Raw genomic sequence first — 21,601 nt, 5'->3', positions numbered from 1 at the left:
ATTGCTTCATACATACTCATGTTGTTGCTTATCTGTTATGTGGTTGGGGTTGATGGTTTTGGATTTTGTGGTTCTTCTTCTTTTTTTCTCATTGTAGATTGATATTCAGTTTTAAACTGTTTGTATTTTAACAGCAAGCTCTGATACCAATTGTTAGGACCTTAATCAACTGTAGAGGGGGTGAATACAGTTAATACAATCAATTCGACAAAGCTTCAACAGAATCAATAATTTTTATATTAACAGATAAAAACTGATTACAGGCGTACTCTCTCGAAAGGATGAACAATTATCTTTGAGAGCTGTTAGGTTATTCGAAAGATATAACAATGTTCGCAATGCTTATAGTATGAACCTAATATGTGCTTTATATAGAGCACAGCTACACAATGTATAAGGAATCATATTCTATTAACAACAAGGAAACCTAATACAATGTTTCTGAGATAAAGTCCTTCACCGCCTTGAGTTCCTGTTTCTGTAATAACCCCAATTTTTGGAGTTTTTGAAACCCTTATGAATAGTGTTTTGCTGATTATGCTGAATAAGAAAACTTTTCATGCCACACTATGTAGGGGTTCTTTTATTGATCTTCTGGGATATTATTAGTACTCTATGTGGTATATAAGTGTATGTAAAGATCGTCAGAATCCAAATCCAAATCCGAACACTTTGATTTTTCCTGAAAATCCACCAGATACCGAAAGAATTGAGTATAAGGTAACGGGATAAAAAGGATTTAAATTCAAGGATTATAAGAGAGGATCATAAAAGGAATATAATGTATTGAGAAAGGTTAAAGGAACCCAAGTAATAAGATCCCGGGTATGATCCCTCAAACGATAAACGAGAACGAAAGTTAATCGAAACGTATAACAGATCAGCGGTCATTAGCCAAGTAATTAGGAGTTAATCAAAGAGGTTAATGATGATGATGTCATCACACCAACAAGAAGAGGACAAGTGTGGGAGGATGACATGGGAAGATGACATAAGCATGACCAAAAGAGAAGTGTGTTGTTGGTTGATTCTAAGCCACGCAAAATTTACCATGGTTAAAAGGTTAATTATCAAACAAAACAACATCAACCAAGCCAAAACAAATCATAAACATCAAAAAACACAAAACACTTCCATTTTCAAGAAGAGCTCTCGGCTTTGTCCATTTCAAAGGAAGAAAAAAACTCAAATCCTAGTTCCAAGCTTTGTTAATTAGTGAGGTAATTATCTAAGGTTCCTTGTACATAGATATGGATATCCTATAAGTTTAAGCTTCAAATTCCTTCACAATCTCTTCCAATAATTCAAGGAAGAAGATGGTGAATATTAACTTTCAAAAAATAACTTTAGTTTTCTTGAATTTTTATGAAAGTTTAAGGTTATACAAGCAAGGATCAAGGTTCTTTAGGCATTCAAAGCTCTTGTGCTGTGTTAAGAAGCTTCAAGAAGATATACACTCCAAACCCTAGCTTTAGTTTTGAGTATTTAGTAATGGTTATGATTGATATAGTATATGTGAAGCATGATGCTTGTTTGTTTAAAGTTTGGTTGAGTTTGTAGAGATTTTGATGGTTGAATCTTGGTTATTAGTTAATGAACCTTAATATGGTTAGTAGCTTTTGTTGTGATTGAATGAGTTGGTTAAAACATGAAGTAATGGAATGATGTGGTGAGGTTTGGAGGGATTTTGGGTTGTAATGTTGATTGTGGGTTGATTGTGGATTGATTTGGAGTTGTACAAATTTGGTAATCGCGTAAACATAGTTGTCGTAATGTCCGATTATCCTAGACTGTTTTTGTTCATAACATCAGGACCCAAGAACTCAATGTTAGGTTTTGACCATTGCCATGATTAGATATTTCATGTTACGAGCTTCGTTTTGATATGTGGTACGCTTGAATCCTATGTACGGTTTAGGAGAAACGACCGTTTTAAGTAACGGTGTTTCGCGAACGAACCATTTCCCCCCGCCTTACTTTGAAACCTTGGTTAAGGACCTTAAATGACTAATTGAGATATGAAACAATTATGTTAAGTGGATTAGGAAGTTGGTAAGGTACTCGCGAAAGAATCGCCTTAAAACTCTTAATGGTTAATTAATTAAAAATGGTGGAGCCGAGGGTACTCGAACGACTTAAGAGAATTGTTAAGCGCGAAAGCGAACGTTAGGGGTCTAATTGGTTAAAGTCTAGTTTCTTAAGCGACCGGGGTTTAATTCCGACCTATGTTGTTGTTCATAGGTTACCGGACCCACTCTAATCTTAAGTCTACCCCGGAGCACTCAGGCAAGTTTTCTACCCGTTATACTGTTGTTGTGATGTATATATGTATATGCATTATCTTGTGATAGATGCATGTTGGTTAATTAGCAAATCTTGCGATATATTGGAGCATGTGATATGGTATATATGCATGTCTATTTCGTAATCTTGATATATATTGTTGATTCAATTGCTTATAAGTTGCATAATATCTATGCTAGAGATAAGCAGTAGTTGCGTATACCCTTGGTATAGGGGACCCAAAGGTGAACATTTTCTAAAACCGGGAGTCGATGTTCCCGAGTATAATATATACATATATATATATATATATATATATATATTTATATATATAGATAGATATAGTTTTCAAAACGATGAATCGAATAAGGTTTATTCGATAACTTTATTTTTATTAATGAATATTATTTTGAATATTCATTCAAGGGCTTATGACTCCGTTTATTCATATTAATGAATATTATTTTGAATATTCATTCGAGGACAAATGACTCCGTTTATTCATATTAATGAATATTATTTTGAATATTCATTCGAGGACAAATGACTCCGTTTATTTTATTTAATGAATATTATTTTTAAATATTCATTCGAGTACTTATGACTCCGCTTATTTACTAAATAATATTCTTTATTTTATTAAAGAATAATATTTCGATAATCAAACTTATTTTTGATTATTCAAATAAAGATCATACTTTCGTATAAGTATATCTTTGGTTATTGTATTCATTTCAAGTATGAGTTTTAAAACTCCTACCTCGATTATTTTTATAAGGATCATCCTTATGGGAATATTATTTAAATAATAATATTCAGATACTTTCTAACATATCGGGACTGATTTATTTTATTAAATCAGCGTTACTCTAAACATTCTTTAAAATATTTTCGAGTCTTCAAAATGATTTTAAAAGTTAGGGTGGATCCCAAAACTCATTTTTATATTTAAGATCCTCCTTTCGAAGGGGATTTAAATACTCGCTCAAAACCTGAGGGATCCGGCTCTGTGGTGTGTTTTATATTCGCAACAAGGTTGCTATTTTGATAAAAGAGTTTTTGATTACTTACCCAACACTCGGGAAGTAAAATTCTTGGAACAAGTTAATCCATTAACAGGCATCGCCTGGGAAATATCGGTGAGTTTTCCTTTCCAACTAGATACGACTTCTTGGTGGAGCCGTATCAACAAGTTTCTACTTGGAGAAAGGGGGGACGAGCTTTACGTTTCAGAGTCATGGATTTCATCTGAACTAGGAGTGGCGTAAGTGGTCGAGTGGCGCCGGCCCAGCCTTATTATATTGGCCCAAATGGCCTGGAAGTTCCGCTAAGACGGTCCATTCCTTAGGAGTCCAGTGTTCGGTTGACAAGTAAATCCGACAGGTTCTCCTCTACATGTAGAAAATGGTGGGGTTGCATTAATACGACTGATCATCGTAAGTGGTCTTCCTGGCGCGGTAAACTCCCGTAATGAGTTCATCATCCAGTTAGATATTTCTGCAACACTACCCCGAGCACTTCGATAGAAAGGCTACGGCTGGGCGATTGTTGAGTGTTGGCAGGGTCGAGTTTTCAAAATGATGTTTCCATTAAATGAAGTATCTCGTAACTTCGTTTCTTTTGAATGATATTTCAAAGATTGATTCTATACAAGTTATGCCTTGTAGTCTCATCTATGTGATGAACTTTTGAAACTAATTATAACTTGAACGGTGGTAGTTCAAGTAGTATTCGGAAAAGATATAAGTATATTGGAGTATCTTGTAACTTCATCTTTTAAACTTATATCTAGTAAATGATTACCTTGTGCATGTCAAAGATTTTCAGAAAAACGTTGAGACAAGGTTAGATATATGAGATCGCCTTGCAACGATATTTTTATACAGTTATAAACTGGAACTCTGTGGATGTTATACATGTCAGAGTATTTCAAATATTGTGAAAAGTATATATATATATATATATGTATATATATATACTCAATATTTTGCGACTTGGTCGCGTTAAGATATCAGCTTGGTTCATTTCTTTTGACCAAGACTTTATTGAGTACTATGAGAATGCTCATATATTGTTAATCATTATACATATTATTTTGGTGGGCTTGTTGCTCACCCTTGCTTTCTTCTTTCATCACACAACAACAGATAGAAAAGATGAACAAGACCAAGCTTCCAATTCACAAGCGGTTAGAAAACGTTCCGCAGTTTTCTGGAAGCGTTGATGCCGCCGTAGCTGAGGTAGGAGCTACCAATAGGCTAGGTTTTCAACTATTGATGAACCAGACTTATGTATAATATGAATTGTAATAATGGCAAGGAAAATGTAAATTATTCAGAAACCCTTTTAAGGTGTAACAGTTTATAATTGTGGAATAAAATGACTTGTGTTATTTTTGGTATTCATCTCTGAGACTATAAGTTGTGGTGTGTGTGTGTGTATATTATGGGGTCACAGTACTCAGTAGTTGGTTGACTGTTAAGATTAAGTATTGATAAGGGAAATAGAACTCGTGACAACCCGAATCCCCAACCCCGGATTTGGGGGTGTTACAGTTTCCTTCTCCTTATCGAAGATCAACTGATGTGACAAATACTGATTAAATCATCCGTTGACATCATCATCTGTCGGTATCATCATCCCTTGATATCATCATCATCCGTTGATATAAGTTCTGATGTGAACTTCTGATAGTTTCTTCTTGATATTATCAATTGCTCCTAACATTATATATCAACAGCAAGCTATGATACCAATTGTTAGGTCATTGGTACAACTGTAGAGGGGGAGTGAATACAGTTTATGCAGATAAATCAAATTAAGCACTCAACAAGATAAACAATTTTCTACTGATTGATAAAAACCGGTTACAAAATAATCTCTCAAAGGATGAACAGATATCCTTGAGAGCTGCTAGGTTACACAAAAGATATATCAACCCGCGACACATAAAGTGTTAACCAAATCTTGCTTATATACTGCATAGCTATACAATCAAATAAGAAAACCTATTATATTATAATAAGGAATCATAAATCATATCCTTAATTTGATTGTTACTAGAAGTAAAGTCCTTCACCTACTTGAATACTGCAAACACTTTCCATCTTCGATATCTCCTGATCTTTAGTTGTAGTGACCAATACTGATGTCATTTACTAATCAGCAAATGTTGACGACGTCACCTTATGCTAAAGTCTGACATCAAATGCTGATAATAATCTCTGATAATTTATATACTGGTATCATCAATTTCTTCTAACATTTTTTTATCATTTTTTCCACAATATTTATATTATTGGAAATATGTACAAATTTTACCTTATTTTGTTTTTAACTGAATGAATGATATAAAAAGTAGGATGTTTCGTTTGTGAATGTAGAGTGTGCATGTATGCTTGTATACAAAAATAGTACGCTATTTATGTTTGTAAGTGTACATAAATAATAGGATTTTATGCTAGCTTCTGTCTATAGTATTTATATATCTAAATTTTAAGTGAAATCAATACCATGGCGATGTATATAGTGTAGGCTTGGGAAAAATGGCTTGCAGCGGCACATCCTAACCCTCTTCAGAGTTCTTAAGGTAAAGGAGGGCGTCATGCTTATCCATGATGATTTTGAACGCATTAGACTCCGAATAGGTGTCAATTATCGTCCTTATTGTTCATCATCATAGCTAGCTCCCCTTCCTCGTTCGGAGCTTTCATCTAATATGTACTTTCCTTTGAGCCTTTTTAGGTCATTGGCATTGTTAACGGACTGCAACTTCCAAGACTTATCATGGTGCATGGCCTCCAGGAAGTGGGTATTTCTCTGACAAAAGAAGCGTGATATTAAAATAAGTAAAACTAAACAAGTAAATGAAATAGTACATGAGAACAATAAAGAAAGTTATCGTAGCCATAGCCTGGGAGCCCATGAGCTAGATCCGCTACAAGTCACTACTAAACAAAATATTCATGTCATCACAGGAGTTATGAAATTGTAAGACTAATACTTAGCATGTTTAGTGGATCCAACCACCGAGTCTTGCATCCTGAAGCCCCCAAATGGGCCTATAAACAGCACATACAACTGCCACATGGGATTTTCCCTCTCTTGGGCATATATGCGGCTTCAAAAAAATTGAAACTTCTTGCTTCCCCCTGAGATCCAGCGCATACTTAGACCTTTTTTATCTGCTATTTTCCCCTCTTTAGGTTTATTTATCTCTTTGATCAAGGTTGTAGTTGAAAATAAAATATAGAAACACGATTGGCACATAAGAAATCAAGATATGAAAAGAAGAAAAAAATGAAGAGTACCATTGTCAGAAACTTTAGAAAGGTTGGATTTCTTCAGAGAAAATTCCTCCAACAAAGACCAACATTGGGTTGTCCCTTGTCCGCTGTTAGGGATTCTTAAGCACCCTCCTCCCCATGGGAAAGGGTAATGGTGTGAGGGCTTGGTGTGACTTAACTTAAACCCTTTTGTGTCGTTTATAATTTAGAATAAGTAGGGTATCATTCTACGTCGAGGATCAAATGCCTACTTTTCTTCAATTTTGCTAATGTTATCAAGAATGGATTTGGTTTTATTTATATAACAATTAAATTAACTAATAAAAAAGGAAAATATTGTTTGTAGATAATTATATAGGCATGTTGGAAAACATGTAACTTCATCCCAAACCAATGACACGGTTCTAAAATTCGTCTTATATGTCCTGAAAGATACCTATAAGAAACCTGTCGTGATCACATAAAAATAAGTTCTTCTATTCGTATAACCTTATGACCACAAAGAAAGATTAAAATAAATTACACATTTATACAATTAATCTCATGACCACATGTAAAGATTAACCACATTACGTGTAGCCCAGTAAATCTGAATTTTCTTATAGTTTAACTCCAATCCTTTCCAATTTGGAATTACTTTCTTCCTGCAATAAAATATTAGAATCTAAAATATATATAAAAATAGATTCTATTAGGGCTACTATTAACAACTTACAGGAATATGATCTGAAGAAGGTTCCTGGTCACCCCCTTCTCAGGCAAGTCTCACAAACTCATCCCGCCCATCTTTGATTATTTTCTGGGTTGGAAAATTGATAGAAAAATATGGAGGTTTCTTAGCCTTTGGCGAATTAAAACCAAACCTGGTTAGTTCAGAAAACTGTTGTAAAATTGAGAAATTTTCCTAAAAATGACTACATGAACCCCTAACACATAAAAAATTATAAAATGGATGAATTTAGACACTCACCAAAAGGCGGGAAATAAATTCATGAAAAAGGAACCTATGGCCAGCTATGAAGGCGCCTCTATACACGAATAGAATTTTGCAATTCCATTGACACGTGTGGTCGGGAGGTTCCGCATCAGTTATTCGTAAGTAAGGAGGGAGTTTGTTTAAATGATTAAAATTTGTAACAATTGTCTACTCTTGAAAGGTGTTATCATGGTCATATGAGTCTAACCTAGAAAGTTTAGAGTATTCATCCTGTAGTATTAATCATATCTAGCAAAAAAATACAGAAAGGACGGATTTCGATAGGAGTACATCTTTTAGAAATAAAGTTCGCCTTCTCCAACCATTGAGCCTTCCTATCTGCTATAGATGTTCAAAACATGAATGCAAGAAACCCAAAAATTCAGAAAAGAAGATGAAAATTCAAGAGATCTTGAAGAGAAAACACAGAAATAAGTGAGAATTGTGTTGCCGAAAATCGTCTTGTAATGGAACCTAAATGAAAATGCTGAAAAGAGTGGTGGAGAAACTCGCCAAAAATTGCCTAAACTAGAGAGAAATTGGAGAGAAAATGTAGAGAGATTTGAGAAATGAGTGAAGTGAAGTGATGAACTTTACTCTCCTCACTTTTTTATAATGGGAACTGGCTGTAACTAGTGACAACCCAGAATTGATGGCCCATATTCTAGAACATTCTAGTATTGTAAAGAAGAAATATGAATTTTCTCGAAATAAAATTCAAAACCGGAGGAATTATATCAACATGAAATAAAAAAAAATTGCACAATTGAACTGGGCTTTATAAACCTATGAAAGTTAAACATAAAAGACAAGTCTAATAGTTGATCAGATAAAAAAAATACTTTGTTTAAACGATTTATTAAAAATTTCTAATTGAAATTCCCTTTCGACCTTTACATTAAAGAGGTCATGATTTGACTAGGTTCCTAATCGAAGTCGATCAGAAATCTTGAGCAAAAAGGCTATCGACCAGATTGTCCAAAAGGCTCATAACTCGATCAGATCGAAATTAGTTCCTGATGTATTAATTATATCTAGCATGTTCCAATAAATAGGCCCAAAATTTTATTCATTTCGAAACTAATAAGGATGCAATGAAACACCTCTATAATTTGTCCAAATAAAACTCTACTTCTATAAGAAGTGGTCTATAAGGTACCCAAACCTACAATGAATCTGATTCTTGCATTAAAAGACTCTAAATTCCTATCAAAGTGGATACTTTGACTCTCACAATCTATATAAAGGACATATTTCATCATTCTCCCATAATTACATTGTGACTTAATCCTTAATATTTAGAGTCTATATAAAGGACATATTTCATCATTCTCCCATAATTACATTGTGACTTAATCCTTAATATTCAGTGAGGAATCGTGTGAAAACTATTTTTTAACTCGTGCAATGCATGAATTTTTTCTAATATTATATAATTTTTTAAATATAATTTGAATTGGAATTTTAAGATGTTTAATTTATTTATTCAAAAAATTAATAATAATATTACTAATTGAAAGAGATATTTTATTATTATTTCTATGTGTGTTTATGAAATTTAATTATTCCTAATTTAAACGATAGGTTTTAACTCATGTCAATAGTGTAAAAATCACATTTAATTTGATTTTAATTTTATTATATATTAAGATTCATTATACTGATCAAATCCAACTAATTATATTTAGTATAATTTTAATTTTGTTTAGAGTCAGATCAATTGTGTACTTTTGTTTAACTTAGATAAATAGTACATATATTATTTTATTTTAACTGGTCGAATTTTATTTTGATTTTAATTATGTTTTACCGTGTATCTGTTCTATAATTTTTTAGTTTGAATGAATAATATTATAGTTTTCTTAGACAAATCAATACTATTATTATTTCGTTTTAACTCGAAATCCATTATACCGACCAAATTCAATTAATTATATTTAGTTTGATTTTAAATTTATTTTAACTCGACCAATAATATAATTTTTTTAGCCACTAATATTGTTTTTTTATTTCAAGACCATTACACCAACGAACAAATTATTTCTATTTAAATTTTGAAAAAAAATAGTATGAATAATATAGATACAAAAGTAAACCCGTATAATATATAAACCCAAATACATAATTGACTGATCGACTATCAAATTTTTAAAGTTTCAGCGTATAATGCACAAATGTTTTATTTTTCATTTAATAAATAATTATTAATTTGAAACAGTGAAAAAAAATCAAATTAAAGTTCAAACAAATAAAAAAATTATCGAATTTAGTTTGATTTTATTTCGGCTCAGTTTAGGATGTCTACTTCTTTTTTGTTTAAATAATTAAAAACGTAAGATATTCTATTTAATTTAAAAAGCCTATTTATTGTTTATTATGATCAATTCCAACGATTATGATCAATTTGTTTAGAAATCTAATGATCCTTATTAAATCGGTAAAGAATCACCCCGTTAAACTCTGAAACCCTAACATTGAGTACATCCTATTTTTTTATCCATAACGTTGAACTTCTTTTTAGTTGGTAAACTCCATTTTATTATATATTCTTTTCTTTACATTTTTCATGTTTATTAGAATTTTGCTTGGCGTAATTTGATGTTGGATTAGTGTTGACTGTGGAAGAAACTGCCCATGTGAATGGTCAGAAGTTCCAATTTGATCACTAGAACACTTGCAATTATTTTAGTAACTATTTTGTTTTGTTCGCCTTCATATTTTTACAGTCCATTATACATGAGGTGATGCATACATTTCTGTGCACAGTTTTATCAAACCAATTAGGCTTTTGAATCCGTCAGGTAATAGGCTTTTGAATCCGTCAGGAAATAGGCTGGTATTCACTTTGTAGTAAAGTTGCTAATTAGCAGGATTTATTAATCATGACATTTCTATTAAGGCAAATTTATGTGGAATTTGGGACTATATTTAAAGTTATGATCAGCATGAAGTACAGCAAAGTTTTCCCATCCTATTGCAGAATCTTTACAAATGTGTCTATAATCAAGAAAATATTGCACAGATTATAATCAGCCAACTTATCATTCAAAATATATCAATCAACCCACAGATTTAAGTCCTTCCCCTATTACAAACACATTCTCAAGGTGTTCATAAAGAGAATATTTCATGGCCAGCATTTGTTTTCGGTTCGTATTATCCTCCCTGATACTAACCAAGCCACTGCGCAGCGCGACGCGATCCCCCACCTCCCACAGCACGCCGAATGCTTATCTTCTGATTTGCATATTTTTCCTGAAGGGATTCGAAAGCGTTGACATCAAGTTTTCCAGATACTGATTTTCCTTGCTTCCTGCGAGCTTGTTGTTCCCTAATAGAAGCCCATAATTTTTTTATAGCTTCTCTTTGTTTTGACGTGAACCTAGAAATGTTGTCCGAAGCATGCTTTACTAGAATGTCTATCACCGTCTGGCACCTAAAGAAAGGAACATTTACATGTAAGTTGGTATAAATGAATTGCATTAAAATTTGGCCGAAAAAAAGGCATGGGTAATATCTGGAGTATGAAAAGTTATAGTAGCCAAGACTTCGGCACTCACCATGGAAGCTTGTACCGTTTTGCAGCAATCTCCAAACAAAGAACTAAGGCTTCTCTCTGACATTTGAGAAATCTCTTATTCTCATAGTCTTCTTCCTTTCTATATTTGGCTGCTCCATCTTTTTTACCCTTGGCCTTCTCTTCATTCTTTTTCAGAATTATTGCATCAAGCCCAAACGGATCAAATCCTTCCTTATTACTATCTTCAGAGGGAGGAGCTGAAGGTGTTTCTTCTTCTGTCTGATTGTCTGCATTTATCATCTCTGTCTCTTTCAAAGCAGCAGATTCTTCAATGTCCTCTTCTTCAGTTGCAAGCGGAAGATGTAATATTGCTTCTTTGATTCTCCCAGATGCTTTGGAAAACTGATTGAATAACCACCAAAAAATGAGATGAAGAAACACTTAGAAAACTGTAGCTAATTTTCAGAATACTCTATATTGAACACATATTTCTAGAACCCATATAAACTCAAAAATAGTGTGTTTAGCTTACAATACATGATCGTCTCAAATTTGCTTATGGTAATTAAAAAAAATGCCAGTCATGAATTCTAAATCACACCAAAAGCTAATACAATGATGGTAAATAAATATATACATAAATAATTGAACAAAATGTCAAAGCGAAGAATAAAGTAAATCAAAGAAAACACTTCAGTTTCTACTAATCCAAATTTTAATTAAAATTCTAACAGTATATATTTTTAATTATGTGTCTTATAGAATCTACTTCAACCAAATTACAAAGAGAAAAATCAAACATTACAAATCAAAAAGTTTTTAACGGAACATATGACAAGGATATCATATGATAGATGGAGAAAATTGAATCAAGTTGTATGTACATTACAAAATGTATTACCAAAAACAGATACGAAGGACAAATTTGTAAAGATGAATGTAACTAAAAACAAAAATAAATATAGAACGTGGATTAACCACCTGCTTGCTTTCACTACTCATGTTATGGATGTGGGAGCATCAACCCCGTTACTGTGGGCTTTTTCAGGAGGGAAAAATCCAAACCACCGAGAGTTTGCTCAACTAATTTAAAATCCCCTACCCGAGAGTTTTGCAAATGCCAAAATGGGAGAAAAGTCACTGATCACAACTCAAGAAGATAGTAAATTCAATATAATACAAAAAAACATTGTATATTGACCAAGTTGGGATTACAATACTTCTATAGAATAACACTTTAATATTATAACCTCATGGACTAAGGCCTAGAACAATTAGACTTATTATAGATAACCAACATATCTTATGAACTCCTAATTGCACATTTGAATACATAGATAAAAACACTACTTATCCGTGTGTTGCATCTATTTGAACCAATTTACAACAAATACATAAATTGTTTTTTATGTTCAATGTTGTTCTGAACAATTAGACTTATTATAGATAACCAACATATCTTATGAACTCCTAATTGCACATTTGAATACATGGATAAAAACACTACTTATCCGTGTGTTGCATCTATTTGAACCAATTTACAACATATACATAAATTGTTTTTTATGTTCGATGTTGTTCTTGATCATCAATAAATATATATGTAGGGTCTTACTCCAATGAGATGAGATATCAGATCTAATACTATCCATAGTTACCCCGACTCTCCTATTCCGGCCACCTTACCCGCGTCGTGTCCCGGGACACGAAGCTGGATACGGGGCGGATTCGTCCATTGAAAATCCGACACGTATCTTCGTCACCGGAAAAGTCGAAGGTCGTCGGAGCAATCGAAACTCGCCTGATATAAGTCAGGTGCGGAGAGATGAGATGGCATTAAAGATTAAAGATCGAGAAGAAGAGAAGAAGAGAAGAAGGAAACTGAAAGAGATGAATTATTAAAATGAAAAGGAAAAAAAAAAGATGAAGACGACAATGTGTGTATTTGTGTGTATAGACAACTGTGTAAAATATCCCAATGTATCTGGACTTTATTTAGTCTGCATTCATTTTTAATGTAATAAGTGGAGACCAGCTGGCATCAACTCAGAAGTATAACTTTCGAATTCCTCTCACATTTATTTAAATATGTAATAACATTAGAGTATATAACTTTCCAAGGGAACAGTTTGGTTTATTAAATTAAAAAATCATAATACATATTTGTTTCTCAAAATAATAAAAAAAATAACAAAAATGATTGAAAACATATTTCTTATTTATTTTTAACATATTAAAAAAATATAATTTATTTAAAATTTGACATATCCCTGTACCCGTGTCCAAAATTTGGACGGTGTCCCCGTATCCTGAATTTTACCGTATCCTGAATTTTTGAGATTACCGTATCCGACACTCGGCTATATGTCGTGTCGGACACCCCGAACCCGAGTCCGAGTAACTTAGATCATATCCACATATTTAAATACATCATATTTATCTCTCTCTGTTGATTTAACATTAAATATTTTAATATTTCATCATCTTTAATCTAATTCAACAACCCATTAACCACCATCATCTCCGGCGACCACCATTTTCGGCACCACCACCTCCGGCAACCACCGGAAAATCACCACCGTAAAATATAAAATCACCACTAGCAAGCAAACAAAAAGTCGCTACTGGAAAGCAAAAACCGACCACCGGAAAACGAAAAATCACCGCTGACAACCGAAAATCACCACATAGAGCCACCAATTGCCCACCAGATCCGTCTAATATACCTACATAATCACCATCACATCATCATTAATCACCACTAACTACCACAACCTCCGATTATCATCACCAGAATAAATCTCTCATTTTTCCAACGACTCCACATCACCAATATCTCAACCACCGGCCGGTCTAAAACAACCTATTAAAGCTCCTAAAACTCAACGTCAATGAACAAAAACTCCCCTAAATCAATCAATCTTCGTTTACTTTTTATATTAACAGTCTGAAATGAAGTAATGGTGACATTAAATCGATGATGTGCAGATCGGTGTTAGTGGGGAAGATTCGAATTCAAGTCTAATGGTGAAGAGGGAGAGAGAGAGAGTGAGGAGGTCGCAGTGGTTACCAGTTGGGTGGGGGTGGGATGATGGTGGAGCGGCGGAGGGAGGTGGAGGTGGAGGTGGAGGTGGAGGTGGAGAGAGAAAGGGCAGGGGTAAGGGTGGATTGATGAGAGAGAAGAGATAAAGAATGAGTTGGGTGGGAGAAAAAATTGTGTGGTAGGGATTAAAAGAAAAATATAAAAAATACTATAAAATAGAGGGCTGAGATTAGATCTCTGTAACACCCCAGTCCCACATCGAGGAGATTTAGGACTTCAGTTCAGCAAAGTACTACTACTATGTGTACCAACAAATCATGAACTTTTGGGGGCCTGTGGTGGGCTTGTCGTAACCCAAGTTGGCTGCACTCAGGACAGTATGCTTCGGCTTATTTCGGACTCAGAATCGGGACTTGACCCGATTTTCGGAAAGGACTCTGGACCCGATTCCTTTTCGAAAATCGGGTCATGTCCCGATTCCGAGTCCGAAATAAGCCGAAGCATATTGTCCCGAGTGCAGCCAACTTGGGTTACAACAAGCCCACCACAGGCCCATCATGATTTGTTAGTACACATAGTAGTAGTACTTTGCTGAACAGAAGTCTCAAATCTCCTCGATGTGGGACTGGGGTGTTACAATCTTATATCTTAATTTAATTGGGGTCCTCATTTGAGCAACTCCCTATATATATATATTTATATTATATATATATATATAAAGAAGGATACACGTGAGAATAGGTGGCGCTCTATTACTACATATTAAACAATTTATCAAAATAAATTATTCATATATATAAAGGAATAATTAAACCTACTCAATGTTTCTACCCTTGTAGTTTTCAATTTTTCTATTTCTCGTTCTTCTGTATTCTGAACAAACAAACAAAAGTTAATTTTTACCCAAGTGACTGTTGTCTAGCAAGGATGACATGGCAAGCCAAATATGATCTGATATAGAAGTTATGATAAATTTTTTTAAGTACATAAATTATAGTCATATATTGGTAAATATGTGGAAATTTTTAGATTTGAAGTTGTGCATGTAGTTGATCTTTTATGACACTTTTTTAGATTCATTTTCTTGAATCATATAAAGCGCTTTATATTGATATCATATATAAAGAACAACTTATAAAGAGATTTATGTGCCTGAGGATGAGCTCAGGTTGCAGCGTGAGGTTTAAAGATTTCACAATACAAACATAAGAGTATTTGTGCAACTCACTAGAGGAGAATGTTGTATTTACACAATGAGCACCCACTTATGTTAAAGCTAAATTTGTTAGATCTCAAAAAAAGACGAGAATTAGAAAATTTTAAAGGTACTAGAATTGTAGCAATCGTAACAATGAGTAAATAGTTCAGGGATTTAGAGAATAAAACACCTATGGTTCAGGGACTAATGAGTTACTTGTCCAATACATAAGTAGTTATTTAGCCTCTAGTTATAAATTTTATTCATAATGAGACCAATTGTTTATGGACCATAGCAAGTCAGGATTTAATTTTAAAGTATCTGTACTTTACGCGTACTTTATGCTGTACCAGTGTTTCAAAACGATGGTGTACTTTATGGATCATAGCAAGTCTTAGTTTTATTTAAACTTTTAAAGTCGAGCTTCGAAACTCTCGGGTCAACCTTTCAAACTGCTGCTGAATCCATGGGCGCCCGAATACCTTCATGCTGACTAGTCATGATAACAATTCCGTGTAAAAATATACTTATATTGTTAATCATATGATCTGGTTAATTAATTTTTGTTTAAAAATACATATATGCATATACAAATGTTGTAATATTGTTATTAAATGTATTTTAGCTGGTTGTATTTAAAATTTAATATAACTGGTGTGCATATTATTCTTTTTTATTAAAATCCTTTTTTCTATTTTTCCCCCTGAAAATTACATATTTATCTTTATGAATTAATTGCACCATACCATATTGAATCCCTTATATATAAGAAGATAATATTAGTTCTGATTTAATATTATTTTTAAAAAACTAGCGAATCAGATACGTTTCGAATTCTCATTGTATAAGATTGATTTCAGTCGATTAAAAATAAAAAGAGGAATTGCTATAAAAAAACCTAAAGTAAGAGACTTTATGAATAAAATAAAATACTAAAAATAAAGAATTCAAATTTACAATAAATACAAACTAAGATGTGGCAAGAGTATTTTAGAGTTTATAAATAACGAAATAATTTTCATCTATTTATAACTTTTCAATACTTCAACGATAAGTACCTACAGATAATTCCAATAATTCCAAGAAAATATAAACATTCCCGACAAAGATGAAAATACAAACATTGTTACTGGTATGGACATTCGGGCCCCTGATCCGTATCAATATCTGATCCGTATGGATAGACAAAACCCTCATAAAAACTCTCATAAAAACTGGACTTGTTAATTAAAAGAATCTAATGTGTGGGTTGCATTGCTATCAAGTCGACGACTAGTCGGCGACTAGTCGCTGGGAGAAAAAAAGTCGAGCGACTTTATATTCTGGCGTTCATGGGTTTTACCCGACCCGACCCAGTACCCGACCCGGCCCAATAATAGAAATAAGGTTTTATTAACCCAGAATTTACCCGATTGATATCTTAGAATGAAAGAAAAGGTTTGGGGCGGCTACAATTTGCCAGATCCATCTCCGGCGGCTATCTCGGGCTATGAATTTCGGCTCGCCGGCGAGTAAAGGTATGTACTTCCTTTTCTTCTTCTTCATCTCTTTCTTCTTTCTCTTTTTTCTTTTTTCTTCATCTATGAGATGACTGTTGTGTACGTGTCTATATACATGTTTTGTATATATGGACACGTGTAGTTTTTTATTCTGTTTTATAAAAAAACTTTTTTAAATCAATTATTTTCTTTTCTGTTTCTTTTATCTATTTCATTACTTGTTTACACAAAAAATAAATTTTAATTTTTCTTTTATTCAAAAATTGAATTTTTATTATTTTTTACCCAAAAAATTGAATTTTTATTATCTTTTTACCCAAAAAATTGAATTTTTTCTTTCTTTATTAATTTTTAATTCATAAATTGATTTTATCAGTTTGAAAGTTTTAAATTTATCCAATTAAATTGTGCAATCTCCATGCTGCATATCTTTACTTATTCATTCATTCTGCCACTTTTCTGCAGTGTTACTCAAGGAAGAGATGGATGGACGACTTTGATGCATGATTGTGCTTGTTTAGTTGATTTACTCTTTAATTATGTTTCATTTGAACTATAAAACTGACTTTGTGTTAACATATATAACATATCAGTATTATTCTAAATATTTATATATATATATAAACGACTTGTCGACTTTTTTCGACTAGTCAGGCGACTTGTCGACTAGTCGATTCCAAGGTACCCGGGCACCGAGGCTCGACTTGGAGACTTAATAACCTTGGTGGGCTGTATAAAATTTTAGGTCTATGTTTAATTACTAACCTACCAAGACCCAGTTACCACATAATGAAAAAAGAAGAAGAGGAAAGACTTATAAAAGGATGAAGAAAGTATTTATGTCATGCTTACAACCATATTAGGAAATACGATTAAGGAATGTAGTGTCTTACCTACTACAAACACTAAATCAATTAAACATGTTGATGATAAGAATAAACACAATCAATGAAGATAATGTGGCTGTTTCAGATTTTATGAGTTGTGTAGAACACAAAATTAAAGAAATTTTTAATATTGTTGAGAAATCTTTCGTGGTAAATGTTCGGATTGTTCAAGGAAAAAGATGTCGAAGACATCGCTGGGGTTAATCACACTGAATTCATCATTTCGGAAAATCTAGTTAGACTTCATTGCTTGCAATTTAATTTTCGAAGTTCTTTATGAACAAGTTCTTTGACCTAGGTTGACGGTGGTTGTATACATCAAGTGGTTTATATGTCAGGGATAAGGGTTTATTCAATAGTGTAGGTTTATTATAACAATCCGAATTGCTCGGGACTTGGTCACCATTTGGTTATATTACAAGGAATTTATACCATGATACAATACGTAGTGAATTATACGATAACCCTAAAATAATTGGTTAATCTTATTCCCAAGAAAAAATGTATAATTAAAGCTCAATAGTTGTGGGGATCACATGATTATATAATAAATAATAAAAAATAGAATACCTAATCGACTACGGCCCGATAACTATTGGTCTTACCACATAATCTACTAGTTAATAAACTACTAGCCCTGCATATAAAACACATAAACAAATAGTTTTAATCCTCTCTAAACAAAATACTTATAAACTAATAATTTAACATATATAAAAATTCTCCACTTCCGTTCCTCCTCATTCCAAGTATGGTAACCCCGCATATCATGGTAGATTTGGTGATTTTTTTAGAATTGAGTCCCTTCTTGTCTTGCAATCCATAAGTTTTTCTCTTATGCAGTTGTAATACACTTGGCTAGAGTAATGCATGCGGTTAATCCACCCAATTTCTATCCAATTATTGTTTTTAGTTCATAAATCCATCTTTTCAAATTCTTGTCCTGCATCACTAACATACAATGTGTAAATGCACCAGAGCTCCAGTACTAAGAACATGATAAGACATAGCGAAATGACTAGAAGTAATATGAATGTAACAATATTGGGTGATTGAACCAATCAGTCACTACCCCAAGAGATTTCTAACCAAGGAAGAAAAAAGAACTGATCTATCAACCGATTTTTAGGGGAAACTGAACGTACAAAGTACAATAATCCACATAAGGAAAAAAAGTTATCCAACAACAAGAAATATAAACACAGAAATTAAGAACTTTACCACAAAGCTGTCATCCGTGAAAAGGTCATTTGCCAGAACAGCTCTGATTGTCCAAGCCATTATTTGATTTCTCTGCTTCTTGTTAAAGCACTGATAGCAAAATTCAATAAAAAATAGGCTTCAAAAAATGTTCCCACCTTACAAGATCAATAAAATATGGATATATTTATACAAGGATGCTGAAAGATCACCTCAGTTACATCTTGTGTTGCTGAAAACAACGCATGATAGTCAGCCCGTACTAAAGGATCATTACACACAGTCTGGGACGACATAGCAGATTCTAGTATTGCAAAGAAATGATCGGTTGTTGCAGGCTTGATACTGCCAGCATTAATTAGCTGTATAGCAAGCTTTGAAGCCTTGCCAACTTTGGAAGGGTTCTTAATGTGTGATGCTATCTTCTGCATGGCCTCTATAACTTGAACTTCTGAAGCATCAGTTGTTGTTCTAAACCTCAAGCGCTTTTCAGGAATAATGGCTGGAAATCAGAAGAAAAACTTGAGCTTATTTGGAGCATACACCAGACAACAAAATTTCGTACGATCCCCTTATATTAGTAAGTTATAAATTCTAGCTCTCATAACACAAGTAGAACTGCAGCACAAGCCTGCTGAGTTCAGTTGGATGAGTTTAAAAAAAAAAGCAAGGAAGCTATAGTAACTAAGATTTAATGCAGTATTCTGGTTGCTTAAAATCCATCATAAAAAATATTATTATTTCCAGTGAAAGAGTAGTTTTACATAATGTCATTTGTTGAATATATATAACAAATAAGTAGAAAAATGAATAAAAAAAAACCTAGAGAAATGAAAAAAAGCAATCCCTAATGTAAAGAGAATAATCTGGAAAAAGAAGAATAAGTAGAGGAAGGAGGGAAACCTTGGTGTTTGGTGCGTTTGAGGGCACTCTTGAGAGCAGGTGGAGGTGGGGGTGGTTGTGGGTTTGCAGCAGCACTACTATTACTATTACTATTACTATTACTATTACTATTTGGAGGAGGTAATCCCTCAAATATGCCTTTCTCCCCCATCGATTCTGATTGCAATTGAGCTCCTTTCCTTAACCCCCCCAAATTCAATATCACAGTCGCTGCCCCACCCTTTAGGCTTATTTTCTCCGCAATTAGATTACCCCCGCCCCTTCCTTTGACCCTCTCTGCCTACTTCCCCCCCTCTAAGAGCATCTCAAATCGCTAAAAATGTTTAACCCGTTTTTAATGATGCATTCCTGTTCATATCGGTTATATCATAGTTTTCCAATGGAGATCAAGATTATAAAATACATGAATATTACTCAAATGACCTTGCTAATTTTTTATGCAAAACCTTGGACACTTAATCATTTTCTGTATTTCTGTTAATAGTATAATTTTAATCATTAATTCATTTAACTGGCAGTACAATTAATAATATATTAAACTTATATTTTACACATAATACATTTAACCTGATATAATTTTTATTTTGACTAATTAAAAATAAATATATATATGAATACTAAATAGATACTAATACATACATGCATGTAATGTGAGATAGAGCAGTGTTTTCACACTATTTATTTTATCTTTTTTCAACTAATTTATTATAAGTGTAGTGTTTTCACACCATTTGTTTTATCTTCTTTTTTTAAAATTAAATTTTAGTTTTCTGCATTTTTTGTAGTCTATGCAATCTCCATTAAATATAATTTTTCAAAATACATATATGTTTTGGTACCATTTTTTTTGTCCGAGTAGAATTAAGATACAACATTAAATTAATAAATTTATATATATATGTATATTGTAAATTAATTAAATTATGTAATGTATTCAGTCTTGATTAATAAATTTAATTAGTAATTAATAACATAATAACTAAAAACGTATATAACATATATATTGGTCAGCTTATAAATGAATCTAAAATATATATTATTTTAATGAGTAAAATAATTATAGTTGAAAAATTGGTAAAAGTGAGTAGTGAAAATACATTCCAGATTGACATATTCATCTTAGTGTGCATTAGCGTGCATTAGACAACTTAGATAAAATTATATGTAAGCTAGATTATTATTTATGTATTAGCTTGCAATTAATTTATATATTATATTAATATTATTTTTTTGACTCACATAAATAATAATTTTACATGAAACAATATTTTCTAATTATTACATTAACTCTTTGGATTGTTGGTCTTTTTTCACAGGAAAAAATTTATTTATCTATGGATGGAAAAGAAGAGTCTGAGGTGAGTTTTTTATAATTATTTTTTGTTCCAAATTTTCTTATATTTCTTTTGCTAAATTATTTATATGCATCTAATAGTATTTATGTTAATTTATATTTATTTTCATGTTGAGTATTGGAGGATGTATATTTTGATGTTGCTTCCAATGAATTAGTTAGCATGGTCGTCCAGTTGATTCTGGAGGGTAACACCTCCGTCACCGTCACCTGAGACCTTTATGCATACTATTTAAAAGATTATAAATAAATACTTGCAAATTAGTTAACAAGTATATTTTAAATTGTTTATTTAAAATAGAAACATAATTTATATAATTAATTAATTAGTATCTCAATTTAAAATATATTTTAATTTTTTTTAAATAAGTTTACTTTGAGAACAATTTCTATAAAAAATCATATTTTATAATTGATATTATATAAGAAAAATGAAAATAATTGATATTAAA

The 21,601-nt window shown here is 32.5% G+C and overlaps 1 protein-coding gene across 1 annotated transcript; it reads right to left on the bottom strand.

Moving 5' to 3' along the window:
- Positions 1-10,496: 10,496 nt before the first annotated feature.
- LOC141678574 (uncharacterized) lies at positions 10,497-20,078 on the bottom strand. The gene is made up of 5 exons (XM_074484918.1): positions 19,796-20,078; positions 19,105-19,394; positions 18,914-19,003; positions 11,106-11,467; positions 10,497-10,981 (listed from the first exon to the last, which is right to left on the bottom strand). The coding sequence occupies exons 1-5, from the start codon at positions 19,944-19,946 to the stop codon at positions 10,717-10,719; spliced, it is 1,158 nt and encodes a 385-aa protein (XP_074341019.1). The 5' UTR covers positions 19,947-20,078; the 3' UTR covers positions 10,497-10,716.
- Between the last annotated feature and the right edge of the window lie 1,523 nt (positions 20,079-21,601).

Source organism: Apium graveolens, chromosome 8 (assembly GCF_009905375.1).
Source record: "Apium graveolens cultivar Ventura chromosome 8, ASM990537v1, whole genome shotgun sequence".
Taxonomy (NCBI): Eukaryota; Viridiplantae; Streptophyta; class Magnoliopsida; order Apiales; family Apiaceae; genus Apium; species Apium graveolens.
This window is presented reverse-complemented; position numbering and strand designations above follow the sequence as displayed.